At 38.2% G+C, this 22,269-nt stretch overlaps 1 protein-coding gene across 4 annotated transcripts in view; it reads right to left on the bottom strand.

Annotated features, from left to right (window-relative positions):
* LOC119790242 (palmitoyltransferase ZDHHC14-like) overlaps positions 1-22,269 on the bottom strand; it is a 59,970-nt gene that overhangs the window by 22,717 nt on the left and 14,984 nt on the right. For all 4 annotated transcript variants that reach the window (XM_038295713.1, XM_038295711.1, XM_038295712.1 and 1 more), the window contains exons 3-4: positions 11,267-11,427; positions 551-703 (exon numbers count right to left, since the gene is read on the bottom strand). In XM_038295713.1, coding sequence (XP_038151641.1) covers positions 551-703; positions 11,267-11,427 — 314 coding nt within the window. The remainder of the gene's footprint in view (positions 1-550; positions 704-11,266; positions 11,428-22,269) is intronic.

Consider the following 22,269-nt stretch of genomic DNA (forward strand, 5'->3'; position numbering starts at 1 on the left):
TCGCTTACAATATGCATAAAAGACAACTCAGTGTAGCATTTCCTGCTCCTTCCTTCCTTTCTGGTAGCCTGCATATACTCTGTCCGATTACCGTGTTTTCATAATTTTCTACATCTATAGTGCAAACGGTTTCAGCCATATCTGGCAGTAAAACAGAAAATAAAACACAACGCTGACTAAAAATGGGGCACGCATCAGAGAGGCTTTTAGATATCTATTTTTTAATATGTAATACTGATAGACCAATTTTAATGTGTTTAACCATTTCCAGGATGAATGTTTTTTTCTTTACAATCCGAAAAAAGCATAATACAAGATTAATTTTCTACATTTTGACAGAGAAAATAAAAAGGCTGGAAATCTGTTTTCTCAAAAAAGGAAAGTTCAGGATCAAAAGTTAAAGGAGCATTGCTCTAACTTATACCTTGCTGCTTAGATTAAACAGCTTTTTTTCAAAATAATTACAAACGTTGGTCACCATAAACTTGGATAAAAAAAGGCATGCATTACTAAAACTTCCAGTAATTTACAAAAAAATGCAATAACTCACCCACACAGTTGTCACAAAGGCTGCAGTGGGAGGCACGTGGTGGTCTGAAGATTTTGCACGTAAAGCAATACTTCAACTTGACCGTCTGGCCATTGATGACGACCTCTTTGGTCCTGGGAGGAGGTCTGTAGCCTGTGCTGCCATTAGCCACATCTTAGCATCAGCGGAGAGGGAGGAAACCAAAGAGAGGCATAAGAATGTGTGCAGAGGTTCCAATTTATCAGTAAATGCTTGAAACAATGCGTGCTGTGAATATTTTGGTGAGATACAATGCCTACTTTTTCAGTACATATGACATGCAGAGATCAGCTGATGGCTTGCAGATAGACAATAATAATGACAATAGACTCTCTGATTTGACACATTTAAAATGAGTGATGAGGTGGTTTTTGTATCTTAAGAATGCTGTGTAGATATGTTCCAGAAGAACTGCTTCAGGAACATCTATCTGAAAGGTCAACTGGGGGAAGAACTAAAAGGCAGTGGAAACATTTCATCTCAAAGCCCCCAGTGAGCTGGCGATCTATGTTCAGGCTGTTTTGAGGGATGGTTTCTCCTTTATAGCTTATACTAAGGAGTAAACTGATTCTCTGGCTGTTAAAAAATGGAAAGTTGGTTGAGGTAATATTAACTTATTTAGAAACTTAAAAAGACATTATATAATTCCAACGATATAATTCCTACACTAAAATGAAGATAAGCAGAAGGCAAAACTGTAGCAAGCTGTTTTAATGGTTATAGTAGGAAACAAGAAAGCAGTGATGAGAAGCTAAACTATAAGCGTGAGGGATGATAGTAATTTTTTATGAGATAGAAAGTGAAGCGTGTATCTGAACAGTGCTGTGCCTGCTCAGAGTACCCTTACACAGGGAGGAGGAAATGGTTTGTGTAGGAAGATAATTTTGAGATCAGGGTGAAGCCGGCATCTTCGGAGTGGTGTGCGCTAGAGGGAGGAATTTAGGGACAGCAAAGATTATGTGGGTGTTTGACATTTCTAAAAGAGAGTAGTGGAAATGCAGCTCCTATTGAATGTGGCCCTATAATGATCAATGCCGACGGTTAGCTCTCCTCGTTCTTCAGTTCGGTTAGCCTGCCCTACCAGCCTTCAGGGAGAAAATGATGATAAAGCTTAGAGAAAATTGGGAGTTATTTGCTTTCACAGCCCTAACAGGGAGTTATGACTATGTTTAGCTTATGATAAAAGAAATCTACAACTTAGACAGTTATAAAAGCAATTCCAGTGATGAGTTTATTACATTTATTATCTTTTTTTCCCTGCCTCTACTATATTTTTACTACAAAAAAAAAATAAAAAAATCAAGCATATTCTGAACAAAGACCTCAGCACGCATGCAACATTTGTGGCTGCCAGAGACTGAACATGTCTTGGAGCGTCTCCCAGATCTGAGTGAGACTTGGCTTCTGTTTTCCGGCACCAGAGAACCTCAAATCTGAGCGCTGATGTTGGTGTGAAAAAGGTCTGCTGCCCGTAGCTGGACTTGAGGTTGCGATTGCGGTCTGAATGTAGCATTTATGTCTGCAACAGAATGCAATGCTCTCAACTAGAGCTGGGCGATATGGCGATATATATCGTGAGGACGAGAGAAACATGTCTATCGTGACCTTTCTCCTCTATTTTTTCTATCGTGATAAACTTTTTTATTATTATTATTACTGCTAATATATATTTTAATATAATTTGTTAATATAACATTTTGCGTTTTTGCTATGCAAACTCTAAGTGTATATAACGAAAAAAAAAGAGAATAAAAAGATAATGTGTAGAGAACGTGGTTTTGCGGCTTTGCACCACACGTTTGCGACATTACTGACGGAGAGAGCCCGCGAAATTTCTTTCTGGCTTGAAAAAAAATGAATGATGGACACCCAAGAAGATGTTACCACAGCAGCGGTTACAGAGTCCAAAACGGTTGCCAGGTCACAGACACAACAAACACCACTTTTGCCCAAAAGGGGAGGCAGCTCGGTTGTTTGGTTATATTTCGGATTTCAGCCATCTGATAAAGAACAAACGCAGCCGATATGTAAACTGTGCAGCAAAGCCGTTCCAGCGGCTGATGCAAATACTTCCGGCCTCTTTTACCACCTGAAGAAAAATCATGAACAAGAACACGGGAAACTACAACCACTCCGATCAAAACAAACAAGGGATGAAAATACAGGAAGCACTAGAAAGAAATTCTCACAGCCGAAGCTTAAGGAAGCATTCGCCCAAGGATCACAATATGAGAAGACGTCTCAGCGACACAAGTAGATCACAGGTGCTATTTCACGCTATATCTGTAAATACACATTTCTTCTTAAATAGGCGAGGCGCCTCCTAGTGGAAAACAAGGTAAGTGAAAGACAAGAGAAAAACCTGGCCTTGGAATTTTATAAAATGTCAATAACAAACGAATATTAAATGATTAATTACTGCAGCGCAATAGCCAAGATTCTATACTGTTCACTGTCATGGCCGCAAATTGCATAACTGGTGTTCTTGGTTTGGGGTTGGGATTCTCATATTAGGAAACAAGATGATGGGTAAAAAATAGGCGATGAAAGATTTTTTTCAACCCTGTCCATCTGACGGAATATGAAAACATAAAATGCAACATCAGTTGTGGTATATCGTGATATATATCGTTATCGTGATATAAAATAATCCATATCGTGATATAGTTTTTTTTCCATATCGCCCAGCCCTACTCTCAACTGAAAACTCACTCATTGCGCAACATCTGATTGCACTTGTATGATTTATACCACCTTTCTTTTTCATTGAGTTTCCCCAGTGTGAAGTACCGCCGCGCAAACAAAGCATTCCCAACCTAACTTAGTAGGGACCGAACAGAAATACAAAGAGGGGTTCTTATTATGATGATTTGACAAAACCCTCTAAACACCATAGAGAGAGCAGAATCAATATTAACTAAGGCCCAAAAGATCTCATTAAACCCTCAATACCCCCTTGATGTTGATCCAATGGTTTGTCCTGGCTGCGCAAGCATTATGCTCACAAACTCTTCCCCCTTGGCCACGCCTCTTGTCCAAACAGGAAGAAGCTATTTCCTCAAACCAGGTAACTCAAAACAACAACAAAAACAAGGAGAAACATACCTAACAGCACATTTAAAAACTAGACAGTGGCATTATGTTCACACATGACAATATCAATGGATTACATTTCTGAAATATCTATGATTACCTGCAAAACAAATGAGGTGTGTGTGTGGACTGTTTTGTTAATGTGTGGCAAATGCCATCACAGCCAGTATAACATTAGATTTTTGTTTTTTAAACCTTGTGAGTAGAGCTTTTCATGATGAGGGAAGCAGCAAAAAAGCTTCTGCTGCTTTATGATTAATGCTTGTACACTTTAAGGTCAGACGCGTCCCAAGAGCAGCTTTGACGCTCCTGAAGGGCGTTCAATAAAGTGTGTCCAGCTGCGTCTGATGCTTCTGCTGCTCCTTTGTTCAATGGCAGAGAGCGGCTTTGCTATATTTGCTATTAAAAGTTGGTAAAATGCAGTTTTAATAAATTTAAAACTTGTAAATTAGCTGCTTCTGCTGCTTCTAGTGCGTGCCGTCTGAACATAGCATTGGTCCTTCATACTGAGCATCCAATCGGATAAAAAAAAAGATGACTTCAGTATAAAGAACAGAAGACTGTTCTTAGCTTTGATAAATTAATACATTTTTGCATTAACATTCCTAATTCAGTGCATAATTGCTGTTTAGGACTTCATCTCGGTCCACATATGTTTATTTTCAGTTGATCAGCTCTACAGGTAAAGCTCTATTATCATGCATTTCTCTTCTCCTTCCCCAGACAGCAGATCTGTCATCCACAACATTCCCTTTTAAATTCATATTTTTCATGTTTCTGTCACAACAAACCCAACAACAGAGAGGAAAGATGAAAAAAAAAAATTTTTTTTCCTCATGCACCTAATACCATAGAATGGCTAAGAGAGAATCAGCTCTCTGGTCAGATAACAGGAGGGAGCATTGATCTGTATCCGTTTCTAGTGAAAAGTGGAAAACTTTTAGTTGCACCTGGTTTGATTTTGTAAAATACTCCTCTTAAAGGAACACTTTTGCTATCCGATTGTTAATCGACTAATTAAAACAATTAACAGATTAATCCATTTGCAAAACAATATTTATTTGCAGCCATAGTATTCATGTTGACAATCTCCACATGGATGAAGCTCAGCATCAGAAACGAGATTCCAGGTTTAAAAGTGACATATTTCTAACAAAGAACAAGACATTGCTCTTTAAATACTACAAGAATTAATCTTACATTTGTTTCACAAAGCTTACAGCAGAGGTCAAGCACATAATGACTTTGCTTTCATTTCAGATTTTAACCCACACTGTGGACCTATCCTACTGCAAGGAACCAAGACCCCTGATAATAGAAATCCAGCTGTTGTTGAAGCATAACTTGGTTTTCCGATAAAATATCCTGATTAAAGTCTGCATTTAAGGATGTGTGGACTGGCAGGAGATTTTTTCAGTATTGATTCTTGTGGCTGTATAAATGCTATAAATAAAACTATACCAATTAGGTTAAATATAGCAAGAATATTTGCTCAGTTTTTAGTGTTTTTTATTATTGCACAAAAGGAAAAATTGTTCAGTTCATCATACAATAAATATAACAAGCTGAAATCATCTGATTCATTCATCTTCAATATTTACAAACAGCCAAATATCTCTTCTCATATGCAACAGGTAGAGGCTGGTTACATGGGGCTCCTTCGCTCTGGGATGGAGTCACTTAAGCACCTATTCAACATCTCATTAAAGCACCTTTTTAACAATTGGAAACAAAGGAATCCCCTCTATACTTTGCTTTGAGCCACTATGACTAAAAAGTAGTTTCTAATTGCAGTGATTATACATCAGGAGCATAGAAATAAAGCCGTTAGCTCTGAAGGTCATCATTGCTTTGTAAAGGCAAGCGGTCAAAGGAGGAAAGAGTTCACATTAATGATAAATCATGACTGAACAGGACAGATTATTGCTCAATAAAACTCCATGTAATTTTCAGTTACTTTGAGACTTTCTTGATTGCATAAAGTCATGTTTACCGCACTGGAAACATAATGAATGTTTGTTTAACCTCCTACACACCATCTTAAAATAAAAAAAAAAATAAATCTGTAATTTTCCTTCTTTTTTTAAGTTTTTGAAATAGCTACAGGAAGCCCCGAGGTGGGCATCAAAGAGTTGCATGCGGCTCTGGAGCCGTGGGTTGCCAGCGCCCTTTATAGACCAATCATTTCCTCTTGCAAACCAAAACTCTAATTGCAGGAGAAAAGAAAACTGAATCTGTACAGAAAATCAAAGTTCCGACACTTTCCAGGGTAAAGAAAGAAGCATGCGGCATCATCAGACCTCATCTCTGCTTCAGAGAGGACTTTGAATCAGACAGGTGAAAAATCATATTATTCTTTCCAACCCAGAAACATTGGGAAGCCAGATATACAAAGACTTATAATTCCAAAGAGTAATCAAAGCAGCTTGATTTATTTATTCTTGAGAGGCCTTATACAGTACTTGCCACCTTTCCTCTAACCATGCTTTTACATACAGTATATATTTTTTTCGCCTTGCAAACATGTCCTATTTGATTCTAAGAGTGGTATGGTATATATTAAACCACCCACTCAAACGTGACGCTGAAAGTGTTTGGCAGACAGCAGAGTTATCGAGTTTCCCTCATGGGGTATGGACTGTGGGAGACCTAAATGTCCCTGTACTGTTCACAGATTAGGTCCAAAGCTGCTTCATCAACAGATCGATACGATATGTGTTAAACCCGAGCCTTGTGGCACTTTGTTTTGAAAACAATGTTATCCATTTACAGGGCAGATATATCGCTAAATCACAAACAAGTGGGACACAGATGACTAAATCCGCTCAAAGCAGTTCATACTAAAGAAGCAAAGGCTGGTTGATAAGAATTGTACATCCTCAACATTCAGGGTTTTATTGTGACACATCACAATAAATCAACGGTGTTGCACACAAACCATTTGCTGTGCATGTGTATTAAGCAGAGAAGGGAAACCCTGATTGATGTTTTTAATGGTATATTTTACAGTCGGAATAGGATTTTATTTACAAAACCAACATCAAACAAAGGAACTTGAAGCTCATTTATTAGCAACTGGCAACAATGATGTCTATAATGGCTATAACTATGTTTTCTCTATAAATCCATCTGCTTAAAAAACGAGTAAAGAGATGATAAATAAAGACCAACCCATACTAGGATTACATATAAATTAAGAACTTAAAAAGAAATATTTGTTTATGTTGGCTGATTATACTGTAAGACAGCTGATTCAAATATCCGACATAAGATATTTATTGCAGGTTATTAGTAAGCCAAAGGCTGCCTGTCTCATAGTGTGACATAACACAGCAGCTTTGGAGCCACAGCCCAAGATTTTTACTTGATATTCTTACAAACATCACCTTTTGTCTGCGATGGCCAAAACTCTCACAGAGTATTATGTTTCTACATTATTGGTACCAATAAAAAGGCTAAACCACACACAAAAAGACTCATTAAAGCAATTTCATTTTTCTGAGAAACAATCATGCACTTTAGTGGTTTGATTTGGAACCAGATTTACTGTGTTAGTAATTTTACAAATAGAGGCATAATAGTAAAAAAAAAAAAAATTACTAAATCATAGCGACTCAGATGAAAGACGTGCAAATTTCAAGCACATTTCTTTGCCTGGTCAATCTCCATTAGTGAAGAACAGAATTCTTATTACTAGTTAACAATTTTAAGAAGTTTAAAATATACAAAGAGCATAAGCTAAATTACTATGCCGAGGATTAATCATGTTTAAAACTCATGTCTGAGTATTTTTAGATGAATTATTTTTATGTAAAAAAAAAAAAAAAAAAAACCTGACCTCACCCTGAGACAAAACAACCTGTGTTAAGCGTGTGGGTCGCAGTTAACCCTTTAAAGCCTGATCCAAGAATAAAACAAAACAGAAAATTACTTTTTTTGGTTTGAATTCCTTATTTGCCCTTTTAACAAAATATGTAAAAAGAAAAAACAGAAACACATTTTTGATATTAATAATTTATTACTATGCGATAAGTCAAGATTATTTTTTGTTTAGTCTTCTACTGGCTGTTATCAGGTATATCTGATTGTGTACAATAGGATTTTGAGCAAAGTTTTTACCATTAAATATGCAAAAGGTTTCAGAAACCGTATGTATCAAATACGATACATTTAGCATTATAGGGTTAATGCAGACCGGCCCCCACCTCCCACAGACACTCTGCTGCACCTCTCCTAAACTATAGGTGACCACAGACAGTGCCGCAGATGGCGCAGAGAGAAGAGAAAGGAGGCCTCTGATTGCTCAGTTCTACATCCGTTCTAAACCAAGCGTATTTCCTGTTTGGTACTAGAGACTGACATTTTTTCGGGAATCCCATGGGTCACGGGATTCCCGTGGGATTCCCGTGGGATGGGAGTCAGTATTAGTAACGATCACGGGATTGGGACGGTACAGGATTAAACATTAACGGGAGCAGACAGGAGCGGGAGCAAACCAATAGTAACTTCCGCTCTGAGTTTTTCACCCGCGCTGAAAAACAACAAGAATGGGAGTGGTGCAGGAGCGGGAGTCATTCTGAATGGGAGCGGGATGGGAGTGGGAGTAATTTCACCAGGAGTGGGACGGGACAGGATTTAGATTTCTACTCTGGCCGGGGATCGGGACGGGACACCATTTTTTTCTGTGGGAGTGGGACAGGACAGGAGTGAAAATCCACTCCTGTGTCAGTCTCTATTTGGTACCAAATGGCAGAAACTCTGGCTGTAGTGCTGTCCACAATTCCTTGCACACCTCGGACACCATCCCAGACAACGTACAGGATGCTAGTTTGTAGCTCTGTGTGACGGTTTGTTGGTTTGCCCTCAAAGCCATAACACGCAGTGCCACGGCCGGTCGTTTGGGAACACTCACGGGTGAACTGTGTCGTCTGACGTTGTAGACGGCAAACAAGCTCGTCAAACCTACACATGCACACCCATAATCGTCTCTCTTGCGTTTTGGCGTGGAATAACATAACGCAGACTTCAAAATTGGGCATAAATCCAAAATATCTGCGTCAAGCTCACTGCGGCACACTGCTGCGGGAGGATAACCAGCCCTTTAAAGTGGAGACTGTGATTCAGGTCTTCTCCTCCAACATTAGTGTCTGAATAAAAAAAAGTGTTTCTGTGAGATTGGTCAAACTCCCACGGACACATTCTTAAATAATTAAAAACTTTCCCAAAAAGTTTAAACAGTAACCCTTTGGTTAAAGACCGAAGATCCTTTAGTTCAAAGATCATCATTGTGAATGGATCTAAGATAATACTTTGGGCAGTATAGTAAAGGTTTATAAAATGTATCAGGGTTTTATCTTACAACTAAAATTCTGAATCACATCTAAATAAAAAAACAACAAAAAATAATAAAATGGAGGAGAGATTAGATGCTCAACCTGTGGACGGATGCCTTAATCTTTAACACCCTGAAATAAAGGCCAGTGGCGCCTAAAAAAACCCAAAACAAAACATGACAGTACGGGAAAAAACTGTAAATCTGCAATAATCTAAGGTTTTCCTTGCTCTATAACTGACTTTAGGTTTCCATTGAAAGATGCAAATTCTCTGTGATGAAGTGATGCTGTAAGTTGGAGAGAAGGAAATGGAAAAAAACAAACTAGGAGGATGAGAAACGACCAAGTGCGTGCTCGGAATTGAGGGTGGAAAAAAAAAAATATCAGCACTTTTCAAGCAAGGTTTTCCAACAATTCTTTACTATATTTCTTATTCAGAATACATTTATAACATATATGATATAGTGATATATTGATCATATCTGTGGCTCATTTTCAGGAATCATGACAAACATTAGCCTATATGTAAAGCAGTTGGATAAATATTAATTCATAAAAATCCTACAAATAAGATCCAATTTAAGACATCTGAATCCAATCCCAATTTGAAGTTAACAAAAAACGGTATCCGAAAACTCAAATATTAAAAGAATCCTAAAGCCTTTAGATTTATTTCAGTGCTATAATTTGATTCCTTCATTATTAAAAAATGAACGAACATATTAAGGCATAACGTGGTACTGCTCTATAAGGCTACTTCTGCCCACAGCTTCAGGTTTTCTGCACTCCAGTTTTCCTCTAAAGGCATTAAAGTCTCCTAATGAGATTAATTAAGCCAACCCAGAGTTTGTTTAATGAGGCCCTAATGAATACCAGAGGAGGATGACGGCAGAGAAACAGTTGTTTCTCATTCCAAACAAAGCTCTTAAGGTATAAACAAAACTTTAAGACGGCCAAACTAGTGAGCTGAGCAGCGATAATCCCTTTACCGTCTGGGCAGCCGAGCACTTATAACTAAACCAGCTCTGATGTTTGAATCGTGACGTGAACCACCCACTTAATCAGAGAAATCAGTCGAATAAATGTAGAAGATCCCCAAGAAGAACTTAATAGAGAAAGATGAAGGTCAAGAGGAAGGAAATTTCATCTAAAAGTTACAGATACAGACAGATGTTTGGAGAATGTACTAGAAGTTTTACAGACCGTCTGTTACATAAATGATCTACGATCGGCAACAGCTTACAAAACAATTCAGCAAACCACAATAAATCCAAGAAAGGAAAGTCAAGAGGCGGATGGATCGTTGCTTTTACTGAAAACAAATTGCAGCACTCTGGTTAATTTACTGTAAAAGGAACTTTCCGATATTAAAAGTATATTTACCATCTTTGTATGCCAGGAAAAAAAATCTCTAATGTCAAAATCCATCTTTGCTTTACATTATCCTGACCCAGTGACAACAACAAATACAAATTCAGTTTACTTTCAGGATCCACCAACTTTTCTTTAAAACTTAAAGGCATTTCAAATGGGCTGATGTCATGCAAACAAACATGGCTACCCGGTCACTGAATCAACTGACAGATGCTTTTCCAACTATTCATCCTTTGTTTCATGTCAAATCCAACTGGAGAGTTTGTAGAAGTCCTGTTTTTTTTTATTTTATTCATTTTTCAATCAACCTTGTATTCTTATTTATGATTGAACATAAACGGCTCCTGGGCATCTCTTAGTGGACTATGAGCATTTCATTTACACTTCTTACCTTCCTGCTCATTGTGCAAGGCGGTGAGATAAATATGGGCCTTGTTCTACCTGTGACCAAGTGAGGGACCTCTGTGTCGTGACATATTTCCATCACAGGAAAAGAGGAAGTAACCTATTCCAAATTATGGGTTTCCAAGAATTAGAGATCAAATTCAGCCCAATATTTTAATTAAAGGCACACTAGGGGCACTAGACCTGTATGTGCCCGTATTTCTCTTCTACTAAACATTGAAAAGTCCACATTGTGCCTTTAAATACATTTTGAGGGGAATGCTAAGTGTGCTGTTAACTGTGAAAGGGGTATTATTCCATGTTAGGAATCATTTCCTAAAATACGATTTTTTTCCAATGAATCAATTTACTGCTGATTTACACCTCATCTAGTTAATGCGTCAGAAAGGAAGTAAACAACCACACAAAAGCTCAATACATATGGAAAAGCAAAAAACCACATGAGCATAAGGGCCACCAACATTTTTAACGTAAAGCTTTTAATTCCTCTTACCTATTTGCCTCTCCAGGTCCGCTGCCTCGTCAGGGGTGGCCCTTGGCAGGACACCTGGGTCACTGAAGCTAGTTCTCAGCAGTGTCCCCAGTACAAACAAAAACAAAGCTCCTCCGATGACCGGGATAATGGGGGTCAACTCCTTTGCCAGGTATTGGCAGCTGAGGAAAACAAAAAACAGATCATGAAGAAAGAGAAACAGCAAAACGCTCACAGGAATTTAAAACTAAAGAAAAAACCTCCAGTCCTGCTAAAGATTAGGAGCTTACCGTTTCTGAACATTTAGCTCTTTTTCCGCCCTATCTCAACATGACCCCAGAACAAAAGGGCAAAACTAGGAGACGACTAAAAAAAAGATGATCCATACAAGGCAGTCACTTCGAAGCATCGCCTTATTTGTTTGTTTCACATAATTTGATAAAATATCCAACAGATACATTTCTGAGAAAAAAAGTTAACATCTCTTAAACCTTCAAGCATTTCACCATGTCACAATCCAATCCCATTTCTAGGACTGCATGTAGGGATGTCCCATATCAGCCTGCACCTAAAGTGTACGATATTGGCATGCTGATAAAAACATAATGCCCCTGTCTAAAGTTTATGGTTAATAATAAATTAGTCAGTTTTTTTAAATACCAATTGTTTTTGGCTACTGTTCTCTGAGTTACATCATTTGGTCAAAACCTTCTAATATTGGACACTATGATTTGTGCTGATATGATATCGGGTCAGTAGTGCATCAGTCAGTTCTTAAATTAGCAATAGCTGGAAATGAAAAAATTCAATAGCGACATGGATACTTTGTTACATGGGGCTGCCACATAAGGACAACACACATTTAAAAATGTATTGTTTTTCTACTTTCACAATCATGTACTTTTCATTTTGGTCTGTAACATTAAATCCTAACAAAATAAGTAGAACTTTGGGGTTTCTTCATGACAATTGAAAAAATGAAAGAGCTTTTATTTCCATAAGACACATAAAGCCATATTAAGGGGTCCCCAAAGATGTCTGCTTGTGACCAAAAACATAAAAATGCAATATACTGGTGACCCCCTATAAAAAAAGATTTCATTGTAAATTTCATTTACTTATTCAATTCAGCATCTTAAGTATATTTTTAACTATGTATTAGTGCATTTAACAATTTTATAGTATTTTCAAAATTTTAACCATATATGAAATAATGATCCATCCATCTTCTTCCGCTTTATCCCTCCTCACAATGGGACATGCCTGGAACACCTCCTGAGGGAGGCGTTCAAAACAGATGCCCGAGCCACCTCAGCTGGCTCCTTTCAATGTGGAGGAGCAACGCCTCTACTCCGAGCTCCTTCTGGGTAACTGAGCTCCTCACCCGATCTCGAAGGCTGCGCCCAGCCACCCAGCAAAGGAAACTCATTTCGGCCGCTTGTATTCGCGATCTTATCATTAAACAGATCTCATGACCATAGGTGAGCGTGGGAACGTAGATCGATCGGTACATCGAGAGCTTTGTCCCCACTTCCCCAATGTCACACTGATTAAATAACTAACTAGATATCATTAAGTCTACTTATTTCATTGGCTTTTTTTTTATTTCATTAAATATTGTGGTCCTCCATATAATACGGAGATAAAACACACAAAGACCCACGGAGCGTCTAAGTAACTGATTGATGAAGATAGTACCCAAAATTCCTGCATCCAAGTTAATACTTACCTTAATGTTATTAACCCAGCATCAAATATAATCCTAACATCTGCACTAATATTTTCTGAGCTGTTAAACCCCATCTGAGTGGAAATATAAACAAACAGGTCTGGGACATCAGCAGGGGACTGTAGCAGGACAACACAGTGTAGCAAAACCTTTTTTTATTACTTTATTTCTATGTTATAGAGTGACTTTTCTCAAATAGCCTCCGTCTCTTACAGCTTTCCAATCCAGACTTCTGATGGCAAGTAGCAGGACATTCCAATCAAGATTTTAAGACCAGACAATATTTAGGGTTTTAAAGTGATATGAAGCCGCTAATGATGGATGAATTTCATTACAATTGTGAGAAAGAAGAGGCTAAACAAATATTTTTCTAGATTTTAAGAGGGTAAGCATCTAAAGCGGTGACAAAACAGACTTTGGCTATTTGCTTTTAAAGAGGAGGCAGGGAGGGTAAAAAAAAAAGGCTTGTAAAATGTTAACCTCTGTCTTTAAAAAACATAAATCAATAAAACGTTCTGTTCTTTTCACTGAGTCAAAGTCAAAGTTAAAGCAGAGATACCGTCTGAGCTAATCTGTTAGTTATTATGAGTAAAAACAGCAGCTGATCCACTGATCCTAGGTCTGTTTTAGAATAATCAGCCCAGTCAATGACAGAAGAAAAGCTAAACATTGTGGTATAGAGTGGCACAAGATAGAATCTAAAGCCAATGTGGATGGGAGGTCAATAATATAAAAGATATTATAGAAATTGCAGCTATTTCTCTAACCAGCTCATTCCTGCTGGTTTCACTGTGGGTTTAACTCTTGGTTCAACTTCCATCACAGAACAGTGATGGGTTGGTTATATTCTCTGCAGCAGTGTGTCGCAGTGAGCTGGTTGCAGATATCTTTGATTATGGTCTGTGCAATGTTATTCCATGCTACAACGCTAGAGGTACAATCATGAACTAGCTGTGGGACTAGATATGGCAGAGGTGGTGAGGAAGCGAGGCAAGTTTGTGCAACAAAAGAGGAAACATGAGGGACAAAAAGAGCGGGGATCCAGGTGGAAAAACGGTCCAAGCGTTCTCACACACCTCGCTCTTCTAGCTGGTCCATCTTTACGAGTTGTTTTCCACAATGGCGGTCATACAAACAAAACAAGCCGGTAAGGTATCAAACAGGAAATATGCATAGTGTAGAGCGGATGTAGATTTGACCAATCAGAGGCCTCCTGTGTGCGGCACTGTCTGTGGTTACCTATAATTTTGGAGAGGTGCAGCACAGGGTCTGCGGAGGGGGCGTAGGTGCATTTGCATTCACAGTTACACAAACGCAGATCACCTGGTTTCTGGCTTCCTTTAACAGTAAAGCTGTTAGTATAGCATACAGCAAACCATACAGAAGTAGCCATTTAAAATGTCCCCACTTTCCTTGATAGGTCCTTGGCTGGTCTCCTACAATTCCCTTTTAAATATCAATATTTGCACTAAAATATTTTTCTATCATGATTTGTGGACATTAAGATCTAAAGAAATGCATCATCTCCTTGTCAGAACCTGTAATTTAATGAAAGGGTGGAGTCAGAGTAAAAAAATATGCAGGAGGGGGTCACTCCAATAGCTGGAAGTTGGAGGGCCAATTCTAATGGCTACTACTGCAGGATGGACAATTTATTTAAAGTTGATACTTTTGGGTCTGCTTTAATAGTCCTGCACAACATTTCAGTACTTGTTGAGCTGCACATTTAATCAAACACATCATGTTTGTTTGTTAGAGAAGTCCTTCTAATGAGGATTCACAAATCACAGAAAATTTTGTAAAGTTAACTCAATGGTGGATAAACAAAAGAAAATAAAGTTAGATGTTCCCTTTCCTTGACAGTGAAGCTAGAAACAAGAACCAGTGATGTGTGGTGTTTAGGGTCTAACTCAGCTCCATGTCTAGGGTTAAACAAGGTCCCAAACATAACCAATCTCTTCACTGTGTGGCTCCACTTAGAACTTTCTCGGTTTTTCAGAGCTAATACATCAAAGGTAATTGAGTTAAAGCAGCTTAATAAGCTAATATACATAAACAAAGGCAATTTCTTCATGTAGCCCTCAAAGTCTATGAAGAATAAAAGCCCAACTGCTTTACCCATGTCAAATATTTACAGTAATCTTCCTCATGTTTTAAACAGTAATTGCTCTTAGTGGGATAATCTGTAAAGTGAAGCGTCTCAGACAAAAACAGGTCCTTTAAAGTAATTCTGGAAACACGCATAATTGCTTTCAGGGTGCTGTTGCTGGGTACTCTGTTAATATACAGTATATATATCCCTTTGAGCGAGAAAGGGCAATCTCTGGTTTGAGACGATTAATGTGAAGAGCAAGATTTACTTGTGAATTGAGATGGCAGGATGTAGTGTTCACCCACATGTCAGCACAGATAATGAGAAAAGAGACTCCAATAAATAAATGCATTAAATTATAAATTACTTAAATAACTAAGTTGAACCTTTCACTTTCTCAGCACATGTAATGTGATAGGTGACGAGTGAACAAGACTACAAATCTTACCCTTTAATTAGAACTTTGCCTTTTATATTTATTTAGCTGGACAACTCAATGTAGAGTGGTGAATCTTGCAACTAGTTACTACAAGTAACTAGTTCTGTGAAACTGGTTAAATGCAGGAGCACCAGTTGCAAACAACATTGCAGCTTTGAGGTATTTCAGCTTTAAGTCCCTTTTTGTCCCCCCTCTTTCAAAAAAAAAATAAAAACTCTACCATTAGTATTAAATATTATCTTGCTTTTCATTGTCTGACAAGAACAGTTAAAATATTGTGTTAATAAACTTTGAAAAATGTTTCTATGGTTAGAAACTTGCCTGTTGGAGTAATAAAAGTTGGGCGATCAGGTTTCTGGATGGTTAGAGCGTTTCTGGGAGAACAACTCTTCAAATATTTCCTTCTCTAATCATTAACATTAAGAGCTCATTAGATGATGTCAGAGATTTAACTTATCACCCAATATTCAGCGTATCGCACTGTTACTATAAGTTTACAGTTTTTTAAATCATATCTAGAGAATTTGTGATACTTAAACACCCTATTTTATGCCACAATGTAAAGCTTCCTAAAAATTAGCGTACGTTTGTGATTTTTAGCACAAAACCCAGACAGAATTTGGTATTCCTACCATCTAACCTTCAGAAAACAATTCTACAGTGAGTGCTGCGCATTCAGTTCAAAGAATGGGCGAGAGGACACAGATAAAAACTATACTTCAAAACTCACCTGCAGGGAAACTGGTTAGAATTTAAGTGCCACAAGCATATTTTCTTCACATGCAATGTCTCAATGAGCCAGACAGCTCTAATGTGATGTACATTTTATCCACACTGGCAGTAGCGAAATTTCAGACTGACTGAACACTAAAACCCCTAGAAAATAGGGGTATATCCATAAACCTGTAGCCTCCTACGAATTTGAATGAAAAGGTATGTTTAGGCACTGCAGGTATACAAAAACCAGTCCAGTTCAGTACAACATTAATCTTCATCTGTCAGTGAACAGTAACATCAAAGAATAAAACCTTTTTGAAGGGATTATTTTTCATTATAAGAAATGAAGGGATAAAATAAAGACAAAAGTTACATTGTTTTTATTTGCTTCAAAGCAAATCTTATATTTACAGAGACTCTGGAGGCAATGTTGCTAGGAGACGGATAGCAAGCAATGTCAGACATGCTAAGTTTCAAAAGGGGATGTGGTTACCCTGGAAACAGCCACATGAGTGAGCTGAAGCCTCGGAGAAAGAACATAAAAAGGAGCAGCAGACTTTCAACTAGACTGACTAATGAAATTTATTAGAGAAACAAACTGAGGAATAAAACCACTGGGGCCGTTCAAAACTGAGCCCAAACTGAGAGACAGAGAGAGGACAAGGTAAAGACAACTACCTGGGGGGGGGGTGAACGATCGGACCAAGTCAGGGAAGCATTTGCTGCAGCATCTTAAATCATCCGAGTCTCCCTTTATGTGAAGTGGCTCTGCTTTACAAAATTCTGTCAACTTCTGCTCTACCTGTTAGGTCTGTTCAATAAAATACTGTCAGAACCTGAATAACAATATAAAAATATCCTGGTGACATGTTGAAAATGCGTTTTTGAAATAAGATGCAAAAGAAGAAGACAGCCTTATATTACTACAGAATAGTTATTATAGTGTTTTGCAGTGGTTTGAATGGACAATTTCCAGTTCTACTTAGGAAATCCCCTAATGTCCTTTGTCAGATGTAACCTCAGTGCAGCCCTTCTGGCATTTTAAATGTTATTTTTGTATTAGTTTTGCTTAGGTTTTGTTTAGAGAAACAGTCTAATGTAAAAAGAAAAAACAAAACAAAATAATAATAATAATAATAAAAAACACAAGCAATTAGAAACAAAGTCCAGCTAAGTCCCATTGCTGACACTATTTTGGTATTAAAAGATCACCTTGAATTCTTCTTACTACATTGTGAAGGCTTACAAAAACTAAAATAATTTGGACATTACCTAATTTAAAAGGAATTTAAAATTGAGGACAAGTAGGAAGAAATCACAGGCCAAATGTGAGTAAGTGTAATAATGAGCTAATAAATTTAATTACCCAGAAGCCACAAGGGATTGGGTTTGTTATTTAAACTGGAGAACAGCTGATCTGTCAGGGAGAGCGCAGCACCAGAACCTCTTCACCCTGTCAGATTTTCTCCATGACCTGCATAGACAGCGATCTGCTTGGCCTCCTTTGAACAGCGGGGTGGGAGATTTCTGAATTGTTGCCACGATTTCCAGAGAAGCTGCTCTGGGAGTCGTGCTATGAGTACGAGCAGAAGAGTTCTGTGTTTTGGCCACAGGTGGGCGCATCATTAGAAATAGTCGGATTGTCTGAAGATCAGGATCAAGCCACTATGTGTCTGATCAGTAAACGAACCATATCGCCATACAAACAAGATATTTTTAAATGTTGAAGCTATTAACTTTTAGTATCCATTGATTTAAAAATAAAGTCTGAGGAGAATAAACTGTTAAAAGCCCCTCTAAGTGTTTGTGTTGTTGATAACAGGAATGTTAAAGGAATCACATAAAATATCTTGAGTGTGGTTGTCAAATCTTTGTGCTCATATCTTTGGTAAGGCCCACAGAAGCAACAGTTAGTACAGCTTCTTTGCTAAGGCTAATCAGTAATCAGACAAGCTAAGGGATACTAAACATTACAAATCTGGTACATCCCCTCTGTTTAAAATGAGAAAAACTGTTATACACAGACTACTGTCTCAAACACAGGATGGGGCGTCACCTCTGCTTTTTAAACAAATATACTTTGATTAAAGTAAACATGTTGCCTAAAACCATATTTCCTTACTTTAATGTGTTTCAGTAAGTCATTGGCTGCTGCACGGCCCATGTACTGTGATACCGGGTATCAGGACTGGACCTGCCCAATAATCTACATGCTGGTCAACCTGTTTTGTGTTGCTATTTTGATTCAGAGTTTTATCAGACATGACAGTCTCTTTAGAAATTAGTTCTGATCTCGGTCTAAAGCTGGCTTTTTAATGCAGTTTGATCACACATGGTTTTGATCAAGCAGTTTGCGCAGTACTAGTGATGTTTAGTCATCATGTCCAGCTTGATGTCCAGCAAACTCCACCCACTGACACGAAGATGACATGGTGGTTGCCAACAGATGGAAGAGTTGATTCCTTCATGCTATCGTCTCAATCCTCATCGTCATGCAGGGGACCAAAAAATCTAGCCTGGTCAGCCAGGCCAACAGCGACCCTAAAGATTCCCCATTACAAGGGAGTGGACCTGTTTTTTTTTTGGTTCAATTTGCATGTTTTCTAAGCCATAACAAGGCCTTGGTTTGGGCCACCATATAAGCCTGGAACTGAACGCTACTCCAGACATTTTGAATTGAGAAAGCTTTCTGGATGGGAAGCGAAAAGCCTTCAAACTTGGAAAACAAAGTCCAGTGGTTTATTTTTATTTTATTTTTTTACTTTATTGGACTAAAAGATGGAATTACCAGCTCTGATGAAATGACTGATAGCCGATGTCTGTAACTGCGCTTTCTAAATGCGGCAACTGTTCATCTTGGGTTCTTCTTGCATGAGGGAAGGTGAGGCTTATTGTCATTGTTTAGAAGAAACTTTAATCAAGGTTTTCCCAAGACAACATTTCCACACATGGACCTTCAAGTGGTTTGGACTCGACTTAATAATAACTCGAAAACGGAATGGCAGTAGGTGTATCTTAGGTTGTAAAAACATTCAATACGGCACAATTTAGTGTTGGAGGAGCATGTGCATTTTGAAGCATTGTTACATGAGGAAAAAAAAAATTAAGACATATTAAAACCAATATTAAGACTAAAACACAATTATAGAATTGTCTCAAATCTGATTTTTTAAATTCAAGAATAAACCCCTGTGGAAACTCTGGAGAAAATAGCAACAGGACCTAAAACTAGACTGCAAAATGGACCAAGGTAAACTAGGATAAACTTTGGCAGATCTGAGGAGCAAACGTTATGCTTCAGTTCACTAGAATCTCATAACTGATCATTTAATCAGCTCCAAATGTCAACAAGTTTGTCCAGACCCATCTGGGAGGAATTTCATCTCAGCGTAATTCAATCAAATAAAACTTGCTTCACACTAAACTGTTTCTGGGCTGTCCTTACAACGTCCCCGGAGATAAACAGATTTTCATCCTATGGAAACTCATGATCAATGATCCTTTGCTTTTTTTAAAAGTCTAACAAAGTTAACTTGATACTTATACATTTTTTTAAGAAGAGTGCAAGATAAGAGATGTCAAAATAAACGGTGGCTAGGGCTAGTTAACTTGAAATGTATTAAAATGTCTGTGAGGTCTTTCAGGGTAAAGTCCCATTAATCATCAGGGTTTTACAGAAACAAAGGCTTTCTCTGCTTGAGCTTATATTACATTTTGATTGCGTTTGATGGCAGACGAAAGCAGAATACAAAGCCCCTCTTAGCTGCAGGCCTATTCATTTGTCTGCAAAACAAGTGAACATGACATGCTTCTGCAAACAGCTGCATTTTTTTTCACTCAGACTCTAAAATAGCGCACACTGATTTTCTACCATTTTTGAGACAGAAGCCACTGATGTATTTTGAAACATCTGTGAAACTTAAATCAGCTTTTTTCCAGAAACCTTCAAAATCTGGGAATGTAACTATTTAGTTAGTCATGCACTCAATCCCCCCCTGGAGCAACGGCTGAATGTAGTTCAGAGGAGGATTTTGACAGACTGAGAGCCGATGGTGGCATCTTAGTGTTTACGTTACATTACTCCAGAATAATCAACATCTGGCTCAATTGTTAATAAAGTTTCACACCATCAGCCATTTTCTGCTCATCTGTGAAACCATACATCTTACAAAGCAAAGGCCAAATCCTGATTAGTGCTGTACTGGCAGCAGAGGAATGCTTTCTTGTTTCTGTTTGCCTGACATGGGTGTGACTGTTTGAGTTATGTGGAGAAAAAAAACAGTTTTGCAACTATTTGACCGACAACACTAAAAAAAGCTGACTTATTGTATTGAACCAACATGCAGCAAACCCCTTTTCACTTGTTATAGCATTCTCTACTAAAACAACCAATGTGGAAGACAAGAAAGTCCTAATTGAGTCAATGTTTGCAAAGGTGGGAGTGATGGTATTCACGCGATGCCTCGGTTATTCATTATATTGACTCTTTGTTGTGCTGCAGTGTTTCTTTTACTATCAATGGAAGAAATTACTCCTTCAAAAGAGCTACACCTGTATGTACTTTTAATGTGTTTTAAAGGCAAACTTGGATAAAAACTGTAGGGAAAGCCAATGAGGAGACAGAGGGCAAGTATGACATGTGGTTAGATTTTTTTTTTAATAACCTCAGAAGAATCTCAGCTGCAAAGGTTAACCAAAGCAAACCAGTCAAACACGGAAAAAAACAATGTCTATCCACATTTCAAAAACACGGTTAATCAACACTAACTGGTTCTGTTAAAGTTTGTTTGTTTTAGTCACCTTTATGCGAGTGCCTGATGGTAATTATAACAGGATTGCTGTAAATCTGCATCATTCAGGCAGAGGAGAAGTAGAATAGACGGGGGAAAATAGCTGCTGACTTGCTGTGACATTTTGTAAATGTTTTATGCAGCTGTCAACCTTTTTGTTAAGTTGCAGCAGAAAAAAACATTACCTACAAACTATTAATAAAACCAGGCTGTTTGTCTTGAACACCCAGTCATACAGAGAAGATAAATGACTGATTCCTGTTGTTTTTCATGCACGCATCTCTTCCTGAATGAAGCACATCAGACAGGCATAATAAACAATGTAGAGTGCCCAAGGGGCTCCATAAAGACGCTGCTCCAGTATTTGGTCATTTATTTAAAAAAGGCAAGCAAAAATACGCAACACTACATTTAAACTTTAAGGCTTTCTTGCACCATGTAAATCACTGCTAACCAAAAAGAGCCTATAAAGCCGGGCAAACACTGTACGATATTTTTCAATCGTTGTTCGCAGCTACAGCTCACACTGTACGATGAAACCGCAGGGTTTAAAAGTTAACAGCTCATGCTGTATGTTCTCATACTGTGCGACCCAATGCTTTGAGTAAAGTGAAATGCGCTGCCTTGGCAATTTGTGCAATTTTGTACTGAAATCCCTAAAAAGAAAAGGCAACGACGTATTTGGGCAAAGACATGGCTGAGCAAACGTGGCTACTACGGTCTGTCAATTTACAGAAAGAACTCCGCTCGCACCCCCGCCATGCTTCTGTTTTTTCGTCTGAGAGGAAGAAGAGGAATCCTTGTTTGCACATGCACACTGAGCGACTTGCCAAAGACCACCTTACAATGACCGACATGTTTGATTTTCTCCCGACCTTACAATTCGTGAGGTGGTGGTGAGACTGATCGCCGCTCATCACCCTCGTACACTACACAGGATGCATGATCAGGCTGAAAGTCGGCCTAATAGAAAAATTCTCGAACGACCGGAGAATCAGCCCGAAAATGGCACACAAAAAAAAAAAAAAATCGTACAGTGTATGCAGGGCTTAAGTCAAATATTGCTACTTATCTCTGAGACAAATCCACTCTAGTCTACCCACAAATCTAGAACAAAATACGTAGAACATGTCTGTGCTGTTGTCATGGTCTTGGACTACTTTACTGCTTCAGGATCTTGATCAGTTGTTGTCTTATAAAGGACAACAATTCAAGCTTTCCCATTAAAAATCCTAAAGTAGAATCTCCTCCCATCAT

The sequence above is a fragment of the Cyprinodon tularosa genome, unplaced genomic scaffold, assembly GCF_016077235.1.
Source record: "Cyprinodon tularosa strain WSP-4 unplaced genomic scaffold, ASM1607723v1 ctg359, whole genome shotgun sequence".
Classification (NCBI taxonomy): Eukaryota; Metazoa; Chordata; class Actinopteri; order Cyprinodontiformes; family Cyprinodontidae; genus Cyprinodon; species Cyprinodon tularosa.